General features: G+C 39.7%; 1 protein-coding gene across 3 annotated transcripts in view; it reads right to left on the minus strand.

Moving 5' to 3' along the window:
• The window catches only part of LOC122565691, a 114573-nt gene that overhangs the window by 59202 nt on the left and 37804 nt on the right, over positions 1-17567 (minus strand). For 2 of the 3 annotated variants that reach the window (XM_043721919.1, XM_043721917.1), the window contains exons 30-51: positions 17352-17546; positions 17075-17257; positions 16332-16976; positions 15795-15996; positions 15531-15706; positions 15180-15448; positions 14378-14780; positions 14046-14288; positions 13613-13750; positions 11588-12373; positions 6617-10777; positions 5633-5776; positions 5204-5284; positions 4600-4782; positions 4080-4400; positions 3416-3796; positions 2972-3295; positions 2517-2822; positions 2000-2311; positions 1520-1834; positions 960-1268; positions 195-527 (exon numbers count right to left, since the gene is read on the minus strand). In XM_043721919.1, coding sequence (XP_043577854.1) covers positions 195-527; positions 960-1268; positions 1520-1834; positions 2000-2311; positions 2517-2822; positions 2972-3295; positions 3416-3796; positions 4080-4400; positions 4600-4782; positions 5204-5284; positions 5633-5776; positions 6617-10777; positions 11588-12373; positions 13613-13750; positions 14046-14288; positions 14378-14780; positions 15180-15448; positions 15531-15706; positions 15795-15996; positions 16332-16976; positions 17075-17257; positions 17352-17546 — 10410 coding nt within the window. The remainder of the gene's footprint in view (positions 1-194; positions 528-959; positions 1269-1519; positions 1835-1999; positions 2312-2516; positions 2823-2971; positions 3296-3415; positions 3797-4079; positions 4401-4599; positions 4783-5203; positions 5285-5632; positions 5777-6616; positions 10778-11587; positions 12374-13612; positions 13751-14045; positions 14289-14377; positions 14781-15179; positions 15449-15530; positions 15707-15794; positions 15997-16331; positions 16977-17074; positions 17258-17351; positions 17547-17567) is intronic. The other variant, XM_043721918.1, reaches the window with a different exon arrangement.

Here is a 17567-nt window from a genome sequence, read left to right on the forward strand (position 1 = left end):
TTTGAAAGGTTTTAAAATGAAAATTTGGAAATTTAGAAATTGATGAACCGAGAATGTAAATATTTGAAAGTTTGAAAATTCGGAAATTTGTAAAGTTTGAAACTTGAAAATCGAAGGTTTACAAATTTAAATATCTGAAAATTCGAAGATTAAAATCGTTCAGAAAAACAATTCTTAAACCATCGGTACTTTACCTTTCATGATAGGTACGCATTCGGTGAATGGATTTCCAGTGTACCCGGTGTTGCAGATACAAACTGGATTGTGTTTCACGACATTGCAGTAAGTATTCACACCACAGGATCCCGGGCAAGGATCTACACACTGTTCGTTCTGACATGCAAGATTTCCAGGACATCCTTCGTTGATAACACACTCCGGTCGACAATTCGGTGCTCTGCCTACGTAATTCGGTAGACATGAACATGCTGGGAATCCATCAATCACGCGACACTGAGAATTCGGACCGCAAGGCGATGGAATGCATGGATTTCCACTTGGTTTTGGTCCAGGTTGTTTCGGTTCCACTTTAAAAAGTATTTAAAAATAACTTTGCAAAATCGCAATTACTGATCGTAGAAAAATATATGTGTAACATAAAACGAATAATTGAAGCGTTTCAATAAAAATACAACTCTGACGTAAAATGAACAATTAAAATTCTTCAACTGTTCGCGAAGAGACGCGGTCGCGGTAGAGGCGCCAACAAGAATCGTAAATTCTCCTTACGATACGATAATCGACAGTATGGACAATAAATCTAAGGAATACTTCAACTTAAAAGATACTTGTCTGGTCTTAAGGACCATAACTATAAAAAATGCTAAAATTTATGATAGGTTCTTAAGATTATTGAGGGCTCGAAATAAAGGTATTTAGGACATTTGGTGGCAATCCTGCCCAAAGGATGCCTGGGTTATGTAGAGAGACACGGGACGTAAGAAAAATAAAGATCTTACCTTCTTTAACACAACCAAAGAACGGATCTCCGGTGTATCCAGAGGCGCAACTGCATACGGGATTATGGTTGATAACTTGACAATCAGCATTCTGACCACAAGTGCCTGGACAAGGATCCCTGCACCTCTGATTGATACAAGCCATATTCTGAGCGCAATCTGTGCTAACCACACACTCTGGTCTACATTGCGGAGGACTACCAACATAATCTGGCTGGCAGGAACAAACCGCATGATTGTCGATCACGCGACAATTACTATATGATCCACAAGGTGATGGTTGGCATGGATCACGTGGCAGTGGTGTTACTAGAAAAAGATAAAATGACGTTTTATAATGAAATGGCAAGAATTATGATTTGATCTTTTAATCCTTTGACAGTGTAATAAGATGTCGTAAATAACGATTATTTCTTTATCAGAATATTCGAATCTTCAAATTTCGTGCATTTCTAAATTTCTCAAAATCTTTGAATTTTCAAATATTCGTTCATTATTTGCCTGAAATTTTTTCGTGCTACACTGTCAAAGTATTAATTCATGTTATTTCGTAAATTTACCAGGCGATATATGGCAGGATTTTAATGGATCTCCCGTGTAGCCAGAGAGACAGCTGCACGAGGGTTGATGATTGATCACTTGACATTGAGCATTTATACCACACGCACCCACGCATGGATCCTTGCATTTATTGTTTATACAAGCCTTCGTATGAACACAGTCTGAATTTTGAACACATTCTGGTCTACATCCTTGATATGGGTCTCCGGTGTAGTCGGGTAGACAGCTACACGAACCAGCTCCGTTTCGTTCTTTGCAAATTGCATTCGCGCCACACGGCGATGGATCGCATGGCAGTGGCACTGGGAAAGTAACTATAGAAAAAACAAATAATCGTTTACTTCAGAATATGTGTCTTCATCAACTTCAATTTGATCGAGTAAAAGATGGGGAAGTATTGCTACTATCCAATCCAAAGTCAAGTTATATCATTGAAATGAAACGTTGCGATATTCTTTATAGAATTCAAGAATTTCTACCTTTGCTACATCCAGAGAATGGATCCCCTTCGTAACCCTCGTTACATTGACACATCGGCCGATGGTTCTGCACGGTGCAGTTGGTATTAAATCCGCAAGAACCAGCGCAAGGATCCACGCATTTCTTTTGAACACAGGCGAGATAGTGTGGACAGTCTTGATGAATCGAACACTCTGGTCTGCAAAGCGGCGGTGCTCCGAACATTCCACTGATACACGTGCAAACTGGATGATCCTCTTGCACACGACACTCGGCGTTCGGGCCACAGGGCGATGGTAAACACGGATTTTTTGGTCTTGGCAGTGGTATATCTGACAAAGAAAAGGTAAATAGTTTTATTGAAATCGTTATAGTCTGTTAATTATTTGTAATGCCCCCTAACGTATTACGCCAGCTCATATTTTTATGAACATAATTAAAGAAGTAGGACCTAGAGACAGAGACTTAAATATTTCATTCGGTAGATATTTCATAAACTTCTTTGTCTTTGAATCGTTTATAAATATTTTAAATTACCTTCTTTGACGCATTGAGTGAAAGGATCACCGAGGTAATCCGAAGGACAACTACAAATGGGGTTGTGATTGACGACCTGGCATAAAGCATTCTGTCCACAGAGACCAGGGCAAGGATCACCACATTTTTGACCGATACAAGCCAAATGTGCAGGACATTCTGAGCTAACTAGACATTCTGGACGACAATTAGGCGATGTTCCATGGTATCCTGGACTGCACGAACAAACCGCACGATCGTTCATCACGCGACAGATACTGTGCGGTCCGCAAGGCGATGGCATGCAAGGATTCTGAGCTGGAAGAGCTGGAAGAACAGAAATGTCTTTTCAAACAGTTTTGTATTTATAGTAGCTCAAAGTACTACAAGAAATGCATTCTGGAATCCTATATTGCAGATAAAACTTCTCATAATACAATTACAATAGTCCGATCCCAATAATTATAAAGACTTACGAGACGTCTCGAGTTTGCAAGAGCCAAACGGATCGCCGGTGTAGCCAGGTAAACAAGAACAAACTGGAACATGATCAACCACTTCGCATTTTGCATTGGAACCGCAAACACCTGGACAAGGATCTCTACAGTGCTGATTGAAACACGCAAGATGATTGTCGCAGTCTTGGTTCACGATACATTCCGCTTCGCAACCGTCCATGTATGGATTTCCAATAAATGGTGGAACACACTTGCATTTTCCAATGCCATCCTCCTCGACACAGACCGCGTTCTTTCCGCAAGGAACTAGCAGGCAAGGTGAGTATGTATCTGATGGAGTTACTGAAAACAAAAAATGAAAGCCACGTTTGAATTAATTTTTTATCTTTTACGTGTACATAACGCATTCTGTTAAGAATTTTACGAACTGTATAGATGGTTAAAAATTTGACAAACACTTACCTGCGCAACTCTGATAAGGATTTCCAACGGTATGCTCCGGACAATAACAAGGAGGTACTCTATCCGAGTCACACTTAGCACCAAGTCCACAGGGATTAGGACTACACTGATCAGACTTAGGCACGCATCCCCTGATCGTATTTGGACTCTCAATGTATCCTGGTAGACAAGTACATTTCGAAAGGCCGTTGTTCAATACGGTACATTGAGTGTTAGGTCCACAAGGAGATGGCTCGCAAGGGTTGCTAGGAAGCGTGCAAGGGGAAGCAGGTGGTTTCCCCTCGTATCCTGGCAAACAGAAGCATCTCACTTGCCCTGACACCACGCGACATCCAGAATTAACGCCACATGGATTTTCTTGGCACTGGTCACCTTCTGGTACTGAGAAGAAATATTTTTAGGCTCATTAGAAAATCGAATTTCCGTTAAATATTCTTCATCTTCATACACGCTTTAATTTTGGTTGGAATTTCATCGGAAATTTTACAATAATTTACAATAATTTATATATAAAGATGGTTGGGTAAGAAATTTAATAAATTTCCATTAAATATTTTTTTTTACTAACTCTCTTCCTAATTGAAATTTCATGAAAAATTTCAATTGACGCAAAAACTATTCTATACTTCCCATTTACTAAAGGAAATATATTTGAGAAACTTACTACACTGTTCAAACGGATTTCCAGTTAATCCTTTCGGACAGAAGCATATAGGATTGCCATTATCGTTCTCGCACATGGCGTCCAAACCACAAGGGTTTGGAACACACGGATTGGTGGTCGCTAGTGTGCATCCAACTTGAGGATTTCCTTGGAATCCAGGCAAACACTTGCATTGAGCTTGATGATTCTCTGGATAACAATTCGCGTTCACACCGCAATCGTTCTCCAAGCATGGATCGATGCACTTCCGGTTAAGGCGATCACAATATTTGCTCGATGGACAATCTTCGTTGTATTGACATACGTTTCTGCTTTCTTCTTCTGGAACGTTGTGAATTCAGAAATATTTATAACGTTTATATCATATAATATCTGTTTTATGTTTATATCTAGGTATATCTTATATTTATGAAGCAAAATATATATATGTAGAATGCTACATCCATTAATCTTTCTAAAATTGGATAATTGTATGTAAATATTGAAAAAATTTGTTGTATTTATATAACGAAGAAACTACCTGGTTCACAGTAGGAGAATCCATTTCCATGGTAACCGTCCTCGCAGCTGCAATCCGCTTGGTGATTGGTGTTAACGCAGATCGCGTTTTTGGTGCAAGGATTCCAAACGAGGCAAGGTTCCTGACAAGTGCCCTCAATGCACGCCTCTGTCAGCGGGCAATCTTTGTCGCTAGTGCAACCCGCTAAGGAAAGATTGAGAAAAAAGCCCGTATAGCCCAGAGAAAGAGTGCACGAGTATAAAAATAAGGGTGGTAGGCTCGTATTGAGTGAATCAGCTTGTATAAAATACAGTATTCTCTGTGTGTATATGTGAATGCACGAAGATCGTGATTGATATAAAACAATCGTGTTGTTTTCAAGATTTGAAAGTTAAAGGATGAGTATCGAAGGGAAAATGCTAACAGATCTAATTTAAGACTTGAGAATGACTTGAGAGTCGTGGAAATATAGTGTGAAAATCGAATGTTGAATAATTAAAATTGCACGTGATACGTACATAATATATATGTACAATACATATGTACATATTTACAGAACAAGTTGAATGAGCGCTGTAAAAAGAAACGAAATGATGGATAAGGATGTACTCGTACTTGTACGAACCTTTTACGCAAGTATACGTCGCTGGATCGCACTCCATACCCGCTGGACAGTAGGGACAGTCTGTTTTATCGTTTGTTACATCTGAGAAAATTGGAAAAAAAGATCAATTCCGTGGAAAATTTGCTGTATCTTCTGGTAAAAATGAGATGCAAATGGCAGGGCATAACATTTTTTAACTGGTAGAGATTTTTGAACGTCAAATGATACAAATTCAATTATTATTCGATTACCGATTTTCAAATTCTAGGCACTTTGAAATTAAGCTTTCAAAATCTCTTAGACATTAATTTGTAAACTTTGAGAATAAGTATTAAGTATCAAATGTCCTGGTTGTAAGTTTCGAAGTTGTATCAATTGATCTTTATCTTTTTCCAACCAAATTTTGCATCCAATTTTGTCTCAGATTAATTTTTCTTTCTAATATTCTACCTTTCACGCAAACGGGTCTGTGGTCTTGAACATGGCAGACTTCCACGAAGTCGCAAGGATTATGAAGAGTGCACGGGTTCAGACACTGATCGTTTATGCAGGCCAATTGAGAAAGACAGTCGTCGTGCGTTTTGCATTTGGTATCTAAGAAAATGAATGTACATTAGAAGCTCAAAATAACTCGACCACGATAGTTCATACTATTGTAAACTAAACTTTCCATATAAAAGAATTATCAGAATTTATTTATTCTCCATAACTTATTCAATGACTTCTCTAAATAAAAATTTCTCAAAATATATATGTAAAAAAAATATACACGTATATCTAAACAAAAAACTAATAAAACAATAAACACAGAAAATAGTATACACAACCCCTAATTTCTAAAACATATAGTGGTTTTCGTGTTATATGTGTAAAGCCCAGAAACAATCGTTAGTTTTACCACATTTAAAGGAAACATTCCATTTCACATTTCCACATCACATAAAGGGAATTATCTAAAAATTAGTTTGTATAGAAAACGTTGTTTAAAAGTTTCCTTTAAACTTTCTTGCAACTCCACAAAAAAGTACAATTAATCACTACGTATAGATAAGCAAGAAGAAAACGTGCACAGGCACAAAAATAATATACAACATGCAAAAGAGCGCTAATGCAGCAGGTCCATGTCTGCGCTGAATTACAGAGGTAAACTGCAACTACACTTATATTTATACATATAATATTTATCAAATATGCCATTTTTCCATTGTTCCCACGGACAATTGATCGATCAGGATGTATCACGATCGTCAATTCGTGTACGATCTGTCGATCAGAAAAATTAAAAAAAGAAATAAAACTCTCCAGAATTGGTTGCCTCCAATTTTTATCTGGATACCGGATGATGTCATACTGGAGAATAGTTTGTCGAGACATATATTGGTGAACACGAGGACAGCACATTTATAATAACTCCCGACGAAAAAGATCTTTTACCTGGGAGTATGCTACAATTAGATGTACTCTGGTTCACTGTTAGGTTGAAGCACACGGGCCGACACGTATCGTTCAAACAAATATTACATTCGGAATCATTGATGGTGGTTTGGTCGCAAGGTATCTGCCCTGGAGTATTTATAGGAGTTGTTAATGTGGGATATGACTCTGTGGAAGATTGTTCTAGCTCTGTGGAGTATGGTACAGTTATTGTAGGTTGTTCCGTGGAATATTGTATTGTTGTGTGTGTCTGTTCCGTGGAATACTGTTGGATTGTTGGACGTTGTTCCTCAGTAGTTGAGAGTTCTGTTGTATACCGTGTTGTTGCTGGTTGTTGTTCGGAGAAATATGGATTAGTTGTTGAAGGTTGTTCCGTTGAATATTGCGTTGTTGTTCGTAAGTATTCCGTAGAATATTGCATAGTTGTTTGTGGCTGCTCCGTGGAATATTGTTGAACTGTCAAAGGCTGTTCCGTGATATATTCGGTAGTTGGAAGTTCTGTTGAATACTGTATTGTTGTTGGTTGTTGTTCAGTGAAATATCGATTAGTTGTTGAAGGTTGTTCCGTTAAATATTGCGTTGTTGTTCGTAAGTATTCCGTGGAATATTGCATAGTTGTTTGTGGCTGCTCCGTGGAATATTGTTGAATTGTTGAAGGCTGTTCCGTGATATGTTCAATGGTTGAGAGCTCTGTTGAATACTGTGTGCTTGTTGATTGTTGTTCGGTGGAATATCGATTAGTTGTTGGGGGTTGTTTCGTTGAGTACTGCGTTGTTGTTCGTAAGTGTTCCGTGGAATATTGTATAGTTGTTTGTGGCTGTTCCGTAGAATATTGTTGAACTGTTGAAGGCTGTTCAGTTGAGAGTTCTGTTGAATACTGTATTGTCGATGGTTGTTGTTCGACTACATATTCATTAGTTGTAGATTGTTCCGTGGTGTATTGTTCAGTCGTTGAAAGATGTTCTGTTGAATATTGTGAAGTTATAGAAGATTTTTCAGGATATTGCGTTGTTGTTAATTCTTGTTTAGTGGAATATTGACTACTTGTAAATGATAGTTCTGTCATATAGTGCATTGTTGTTTCTGGTTGCTCAGTTGTTGACCTTTGTTCGTTGGTATATTCAGTTATTAGAGGGAGCTGTGTCGTATATTGTAAGCTTTTAGAAGATTTTTCTGTTGGGTACTGTGTTGTTATTGTTTGTTGTTCAGTAGGAAACTGACCAGTTGTAGAAGGTTGTTCCGTGGCATATTGTTCAGTTGTCAATGGTGATTCTGTTGAATAATTTAGAGTTGTAAAAGATTGTTCTGTAGAATACTGTGTTGTCGTTGATTGTTGTTCGATAGAAAACTGACTAGTTGCAGTAGATTGTTCTGTGGTATATTGTTCAGTTGTCAATGGTGACTCTGTTGAATACTGTAGAGTCGTAAAAGATTGTTCTGTTGAATATTGTGTTGTTGTTGATTGTTGTTCAGTAGGAAACTGACCAGTTGTAGAAGGTTGTTCCGTGGCATATTGTTCAGTTGTCAGTGGTGATTCTGTTGAATACTGTAGAGTCGTAAAAGATTGTTCTGTTGAATATTGTGTTGTCGTTGATTGTTGTTCGATAGAAAACTGACTAGTTGCAGTAGATTGTTCTGTGGTATATTGTTCAGTTGTCAATGGTGACTCTGTTGAATACTGTAGAGTCGTAAAAGATTGTTCTGTTGAATATTGTGTTGTTGTTGATTGTTGTTCAGTAGAAAACTGACCAGTTGTAGAAGGTTGTTCCGTGGCATATTGTTCAGTTGTCAATGGTGACTCTGTTGAATACTGTAGAGTTGTAAAAGATTGTTCTGTTGAATATTGTGTTGTTGTTGATTGTTGTTCAGTAGAAAACTGACTAGTTATAGAAGGTTGTTCCGTGGTATATTGTTCAGTTGTCAATGGTGACTCTGTTGAATGCTGTAGAGTTGTAAAAGATTGTTCTGTTGAATATTGTGTTGTTGTTGATTTTTGTTCAGTAGAAAACTGACCAGTTGTAGAAGATTGTTCCGTAGTATATTGTTCAGTTGTCAATGGTGATTCTGTTGAATACTGTAGAGTCGTAAAAGATTGTTCTGTTGAATATTGTGTTGTTGTTGATTTTTGTTCAGTAGAAAACTGACCAGTTGTAGAAGATTGTTCCGTAGTATATTGTTCAGTTGTCAATGGTGATTCTGTTGAATACTGTAGAGTCGTAAAAGATTGTTCTGTTGAATATTGTGTTGTCGTTGATGGTTGTTCGGTAGAAAACTGACTAGTTGTAGAAGGTTGATCCGTAATATATTGCATTGTTGTTCGTGGCTGCTCAATCGTTGAGGTTTCCAAAGATTCTTCCGTAGAATACATTGTTACTGAAGGTTCTTTCGTGAAAAAGTCTGTTATAAAAGATCGTTCGGTTGATCTTTCAGTAGTTGTTTCCAATTTACTTGTAGAAGATTCTAAAGGTGTGTAATGGTAAAATGGCTCTGTCGAATATTCCCCTGTTATTTGCGACATCTCTGTCGTTGACTCGATTGTTGTTTCATGTTTCTGAGGATATTCTGCTGTCACAGTTATCAATGTTACATTTTCTGTCGTCCCTACATTTAAATTCTCAGTAATCAATCCCATTGTACTGGAACTTTCGCCCATTGTAACATTCTCAATAAAACTACTAGACATACTTGTCGATTCAGTGATCTCTGGCACCTCTGTAGTATACTCACCTACACATATCGGAGTAACAGTAACAACATGACCCAATGGCAACGTCTCATCTGGAGGATAAACATATGTAACAGGAGTGACTATCTGCACTTTTGTCGGTTCAGTTACTTCTGTACTTACATTCGTTTCTTTCATTAAAGTCGTAGTAAACGTCATTTCAGTAGTCGATATATACCGCGTAGTATTAACGTAAGACATAGTAGTTGTCTCACTTTCAGAAAATTTCTCACTACTGAATTCAATATCTTTCACTGTTGGAATAATTTCGGTACTTTCTTCGGAAATATCTTTAACGGTAAACACTTCTGAGACGCCTGAAGCAGTAGTACTTTCTACACCTTCGACATCTGTTGTCAACGTCGTGGAAGTTCTAAATACATCATCCGCTACTGTTGTACTTAAAGTTGGTTTGCTTTCCATGGAGACGGATGTACTTTCTTGAATAATAGAAGTCTCAGAAATTCCAGTGATTACTTCACTTGAAGATTCTGTACTTCCACTCGAATACGGAATCGTACTTTCCTCCGTAACAGTAGAAGTATATGCTGTGGTATTAAAATTAGATTGCGTAGTTGTTGAAAGTGTAGTCATCCCGTAAGTTTCTGGTGTTGAATAATCGAAAGTTTGTGTAGTTGTCATAGGGGCCTCAGAAGTTTCAGTAGCTACTTCACTTGAAGATTCTGTACTTCCGCTCGGAGATTCTGTACTTCCACTCGAATACGGAATCGTACTTTCCTCCGTAACAGTAGAAGAAGTATATGCTGTGATATTAAAATTAGATTGCGTAGTTGTTGAAAGTGTAGTCATTTCGTACATTTCTGGTGTCGAATAATCGAAAGTTTTCATAGTTGTCATAGAGGCCTCAGAAGTTTCAGTAGCTGCTTCACTTGAAGATTCTGTACTTTCACTCGAATACGGGATCGTACTTTCCTCCGTAACAGTAGAAGTATATGCTGTGGTATTAAAATTCGATTGCGTAGTTGTTGAAAGTGTAGTTATCCCGTAAGTTTCTGGTGTCGAATAATCGAAAGTTTGTATAGTTGTCATAGGGGTCTCAGAAGTTTCAGTGGCTACTTCGCTTGAAGATTCTGTACTTTCACTCGAATACGGAATCGTTGTACTTTCCTCCGTAATAGTAGAAGAAGTATATGCTGTGATATCAAAATTAGATTGCATAGTTGTCGAAAGTGTAGTCATCTCGTAGATTTCTGATGTCGAATAATCGAAAGTTTGCATAGTTGTGGTGGTGTTTGTACAAGTGTGATCGTATTGGTCGCAGCCACAAACAGGCCTGTGTGCTTTAACCCGACATCGAACTGTCGATCGACAGTGGCCGACGCAAGGATCAACGCAGGATCCATCGACACAGGCTTCTGTGTCGCTGCAGTCGTCATCGGACTCGCAGAAACGGTCGGGCGTGTGGTGAAGTACTGCTGCGGATACAATAGAATATAAACACACTGAACGAGCCAAGATAGGTCGAAGTAGCTCAAAGAGGCAGCTGAAAATGTTTCAAGCGTCACTCTTTTCTCGATTAGACTAATCACTACGATCACGTCAGATTTACTGGCTTACTCCAAATAATATATAAAAAAAAAACACACTCTACGAATTAATAATATTAAGTTATATAAGCATGCTCGCGTAATAAATAGACAAGCTATCGGTCAGAAGTATATAATCGATTAGGGTCTTTACAGAGACAGATGTAACGGAGAAAATAATAATCGTTGAACAGTGAGGACGTCGGCAGAGTAGAGGAGAGTATAGGTATCGGGATGAATAGTTGTATATGTGGCATTGGAACCTGAAACATCTGATTTTTCCATTCAGACGCTGGAACACTCTCATTTTACAAACTATGTAAATCAATCAAACCGTATTCTTTGGAACATTCGAATCAACCACGTTATCGAGTCATTCCACCGTTTGAACGGTAAGAAACCTGAAAAGTAGCAACTGGTATGTTCGGTGTGAGGCGTATAGTATAACAGTAGTATAGGCGAGTAAGAGTCAGACAGATATTCCGGATATATATATATCGTTGTGAACAAATTCGGTGAAAGAATATAGTAACTTGTGTCAGCTATTTATATATATATAATATATCCAAAAAAAGTGGAACGAAGACAGAGCTCTATAGATATAGAATAAATATAGGAACAGAATACAGAACTGTAGAGCGTGAGAGCGAGAGAATAGAGTAGTAGAGAGAGAGATAGGTGGTGAGAAATGGTGTTTACCTTTCATGCATCCGTATTTAGTGTCTGGCACAAAGCCGGGGGGACAGAACTTGCAGATAGGCTTGTGCTCCTCCACGTAACAGGGGGCATCAGCCGGACAGGTGGAGTTTCTGCATGGGTCCACGCAGCGATAGTTGCGGCACGCCAAGTCTGGAGAGCAGCCACTGTCTCGCAGGCAAATGGAGAGGGAGGGATTGCAGTTTTGTGTGCATATGCAGACGGGACGGTGGTCCAGGACATCGCAGGTTTTATCAGCCGGACATGGCTTTTTCTTTCTCACGTTACACGGATTCTGGCATTTTCCATTAACGCACGCGGCGTTCGACGGACAGTCGAAATCCCTCGTGCATGTCAACGTGTCGGGGGCGCAGGTCAGCTCCCCGACCTCGTTCACGACGAATCCGTATTTGCACACGCACATGGGCCTGTGGTTCCGCACCTGGCATCTCTTATTTACTTCGCAGGTGTATTGTGAACTTAGACACGGATCACGACACTCTCCGGTACGAGAATGACAGGATAGACTCTCTGGACAGTCGCGATCGGACGAGCAACCGATGTTCGGCGTAGGTCTGGGATTCAGCGTTTCGCATTTGGGGTCTGGATGACAGGCCGTGTGAGGCATACCGATATAACACTGAGGGCAGGAACATCGTGGCTTGTGCAGAACCACACGACACAGGGCGTTGATCCCACAGGCACCGCGGAGACCGCACGGGTCCACGCATTGCAGATTTATGCAGGCTTTTTCATTGGGGCACTCTAGGTCGCTGGTGCATTCGCGCTCTAGATCACCGACAAACCCACGATTTTCACGATTGGTTCATTTTTTATTGTTGTTCGATTTTTTTTGGATTTTTTGGTTTTTTTTTTGAGAGAGAGTCGTAGTGTAGTAGTCGTGGTGTAGAGTCACACGGTGGAGAATCGGTAGGTGATGGTGATGGTGGTGGTGGTGGTGGGACAGGAAAAAAAAAGAAAAAAGCATTTATAAGAACTGTGAAAAGAAACTTTCTCACAAATAACATAAACCACATGCTTTGTATTCGTAATACGGAAATAAGTAGGGTAGCTTTTGTGAAGAAGTAAAATAGAGAACCGAACTTTTACACTGTTTTATCCGGCACGTAATACGAGACAGGATACCTCTCGTTGTCCAGAGAAACGAATCGATTATATGTATATATATACGTATAAATTGGCAAGCAGCGATATTTACAACACAAGCCCCCACAGAATTCAAAAGAAAATAAGAGGGAAAATAATGTAAAACAGTGGATAAATCCAGCAAAAAAATAACAAGCATGGGTATATGAGAATGTCCCTTTCGCAGTTCCCAATCTGTATCATTAGTCCTAGGTCTAAAAAAATTAATCGGATCATCTGGTGTTTCATTCTCTGTGAAATGTGTACCTTTTTTTTCTCTATGTCGGTTGCAATTTAGATATTTGCCGTCTCTCTCTGTCTCTACTTTTTTTTTCATCCCGTTATCTTTTTTTTTGTTTCTTTTTTATATTATATTTTCGTTAAAGCATTTTTTCCTTGATATAACACGGTTTCCACAAGACAGATTGGATACTGAAATAAACATTCTACATATGAATAGTTATGTGTGAGACATGTGTGAAACGTGTTCCTCCTTTCCTCGGCACATTATGTACAGTATTGCCTAACTGTATAGATATATATGTACAGGTATGTATGTTTCTCGCGCGACCATTTTGTGGGTAAAATCCAGTGTCGTACATCTCTGTATCGTATTTTGTACAATATGTATAGTAATAAGTACGTTATAATAGAATCGTCTAAAGAACTGGTCCAATCACATCTGTCTCTCGATTGTTAAACGATTCACTGGATTAATACATTCTAATGGTATTACTTCAAGTCCTACTAAAGACGATAATACATGGTTATTCTACGGACCATGTTCCTCTGTTTCGTCAGTATTGCTCGCTAGTCACAAAATGCTGTACATGGAAAATTAATCGATCTGCCCGGTTAAACAGTTAGTAGGCCGTCTCTTACCTGTGGTGCACTCGATATCCGGCGATCCACTGGTACCCGGTGGACATCTGCATACGAATATCGCACCGTCTCGTATGCATTCAGCCCCTTTACCGCAACCGTTCGTGCGACAGTCCCCTAAACTCTTGTCTGCGCTACCTGTACTCGTAATAAAAAATTAGGAACATGTGAAAGTAAAGAAAATAAAGAGAAAAGGTAATGAAATGTTCTTCTGTCTTTCTTTGCAACAAAATGTGTTAGAAACAATTTTAATAAAAAGAAAAGAATTCTTTTAGCATTTAAGCTTGACGACTAGTATAAGTGACATTCATAACCATTGCAAACGTTAACTTCTCTAAGTTGTAATAAGAAATCGTAACTATCGAACAATGACAATTTATTCATATAATAATGAAGAATCGTTACTATCGATCTATTATATACAAATACTTACACGCCTGCGTCGGATCTCCGGATGGATAATTCGATGGACAGTAGCACTGTGGTTGATTCTTATAAATCCTGCATGCAGCGTTCACTCCGCAACGCATATCCTTGCACAGCTCCCCTCCGTCGCAGATGCAAGCTTGATGAGGATCTCCGTGGCATCCAGGATCGCAGGTACATTCGAATCCATTCAGAGTTTCTCTGCACTTCGCATTCACGCCGCACGGTCTCCTTAAACACTCGTCTCCACCTGAAACGCATCGTACAAATTATTATATTTAGAAAGATCAATTCTACGAAAAAGGAAAAAGAAAAAAGTGGAAGAGCAGTTTCCATTACCTTTCTTACAGTTGATCTTAGGATTTCCGTAGTGTCCAGGTGGACAAGAGCACTGAGCCTTCCTGTTAACCACTCTGCACTGTGCGTTGAAGCCGCAGACACCATGTTGCAAACAAGGATTTGTGCAAACGCCATCCTCGCTGCATCGTTTGTTGGCCTCACAGTCGTCGTCATGATGACATTCCAGTTGGTAACATTCTTGACTGGGTTCTCCCTGGTATCCTTCTGGGCACAAGCACACTGCTCTGTGATTCGAGACACGACACAGTGCGTTGGTTCCACAGGGAGATCCATTAGCTGAGCATGGATCCTCGCACTGACCACTGACACAGGATAAGGAGGAAGGACAGTCGGAATAAGTGCGGCAACCAATGAGGCATAGTCCTTGGTCGCAAACGTATCCCTGTAAATCAAACAATATATTTATGGTTAATAAGAATTAGTTCATTTTTCTGTGCACAATTTACTAAAATTGTGTTTAAGGTTTATGAAAGCTGCATTGCTAACTTAATGATAGAATTTTGATTAAAGCAATACTTTTCTTTAGAATTCATTCATTTCCGTGTTTTACGTGAATCAATATTTAGAGTGTAGATTGTGAGCAAAAAACGTCGACTTAATTGGTAATTGATTTAGTAATAGAATTTTGATGCGAATGATCTGTTTCTTTGGGATTCATTCATATCCGTGTTCGAGATTTTATGAGATTACAGGCAATGAGCATCGAATTAATTCGTAAGTGATTCAATAAGAGAATATTATAATTAAGAATAGAGGATTTGAAATTTTTTAAAGGCGGTACCTTTGGACAATAGTTGTTAACATCGCACTTGATGCGACACTTTTCAGAGTGACAAACTTCTCCGCAAGAACATTGATCCTGATCATAGCAGCTCTTCGTGCAAAAGCCAATTTCATCGCACTCACAGGTGCCATCGCAGGGAATCATAGATTTCGCGCAACTGATCAAAGCGTTTCCATAATAATTGGCTGGGCAACTGCATTGTGCCACGTGATTTACAACGCGACAACCGGCACATTCTCCGCAAGCCTTGCCACCCTCGCAAGGATCTATACAAAAATAAAAGACATAACCGAAATTAATCAAACGTGTTACATGGATATCTTTACGTTTTAATTGCATTCTACTTACTTTTACACTTATTGTTCACGCAGGACTCGTCGTTGGGACAAGTATTATCACTGCGACATCCGATATCACACAGCCTATTTTGACAGATCTGATTAGCCACGCAATGATCGTCGCTGTTGCAAATGGCTTTGCAAATTCCTCCGTCGCAACGTTCGTCGCTTAGACAATTAGCGTCGCTGCAAGATAATTTCAAATAACGTAGTAAATCAACTCGCAAAAGAAGGCAAGAAACCATCACGTCGCTTAAATGCTTAATCGGCTTACCTTCTGCACGTAGCGTAACAAGATCTTCCGTAACAAGTCTGGCCAGTAGCGCATTCCTCTTCGTTGCTACAAGGCAGGAACGCCTGTTTGCAACCAATTAGAGGATCACCGACTAATGGTGCCGGACAGGAACAATGTTTCTGATGATTTACGACCGCACACTTGGCGTTCACTCCGCAAACATCAGGAAGAGAGCAAGGATCTATGAGATACAGATGAAACTACGTTTACAGTCTAATTCAATCGTGTTAACGACGTTTCTATGGTTTTAATTGGTAGAATTTTTCTATGATTATTACTCGTTAGAATAATTAATTATTATAGTAAGTTCTCTGGCTATGTTCGTAGGTTTATTACGTAACGCAGGTACTTCCTAAAGCTTCCTTTTTATAAATATCTTTATCTTTGCAAGTATTTTATATAATATCGTGAACTTCAAAACTCTTTCTTTTACGTACAATTTCAATATTTTAATATTTATATACATAGTATGGATACGAATGGAAAAAAATAAGCTCCACTATCGAAGCTTCTTACCTTGACACTGATTGTTCAAACAAGCGAAATTCTCCTGGCACTCCACGTCAGCGCGACATCCAATGACACAAACCAATCCCTCGCAAATCTCTCCGCTTCTACAATCTTCGTCTCTTCTGCACAATGATTTACAGATTCCCGAAGGATCACAACGTTCGTTACTCAAACAATTTAAGTCCGTAGAACAGACAGGAGTGCACAGTCCTCCAATGCAAGCTGTTCCTGTCGCACAGTCCCTGTTCGCTTGACAAACGGGTCCAGGCGATCTTAAACAAGCCACTTTTGCAGTTGGATTCGGCATGAAGCCTGCTGGACACGAACAGGTGGCTCGTTGATTAAATACTGTGCATTTAGCGTTTGGCCCACAAGGAGTGGCTTCGCAAGGATTGATGCATTTGTTTGTGATGCAAGCTTCGTTCGCGTTGCAGTCCTCGTCCGCGCGACAACCAAACGCACACATGTTGTGCAGACAGATGTGACCCAAGAAACAGTCGTTGTCGAGTCTGCAGGTGAGAAGGCAATTTCCTTGGACGCATTTCTCGTTGAAGGCGCACTCGTTGTCGCTAGTGCAGATTGGGAGACACACGTTGTCGCGACAAGTGTTGCCATCGTTACAGTCGTTGGTGTCTCTGCAGGACACGGGTACTGGAAAGGGTGAATATTATAAGATTGTATCACTCACAACGTTTTCCCTCCGAAGATCCTTGTTTTAAAATATCTCCAGGACCAAATTTCTCACTTACATCTGACACATTCCACTTCCGAGTTACCGGTGAACCCAGGTGGACAGCTGCATTGTTTAATGTGACTCTTCACGTTGCACTCCGCATTTATTCCGCACGCGGCCTTCACGTTGCAAGGATCCAAGCATTGTCCATTGAGGCACACATCTGACAAGTTGCATTCTTCGTCCGATTGGCAGGACGCTGCAAGAATTCCAAATCACGTTGCTCTTAATCCATCGTATAGCATAGAATAAAGAAGCGAACGAATTGCTCTGGCTCGTTAGACGATACTCACGTCGACAGATTCCCTCGTAACAGTAGGTATTGGGCGAACAGTCCACGACTGACGTGCAAACAACCGGTTTAGGTCGACAGCCTATACTTAGATTGTTCGGATCACCCTCGTAATCGGACCGGCACTGACAGGCTCCTGCGTGATTAGTGGCCACACAGTCTGCGTTTGGTCCACACTGTGTACGTGAACAGACATCTGCAACATCGGACAAAAAGT

Source organism: Bombus pyrosoma, linkage group LG3, assembly GCF_014825855.1.
Source record: "Bombus pyrosoma isolate SC7728 linkage group LG3, ASM1482585v1, whole genome shotgun sequence".
Taxonomy (NCBI): Eukaryota; Metazoa; Arthropoda; class Insecta; order Hymenoptera; family Apidae; genus Bombus; species Bombus pyrosoma.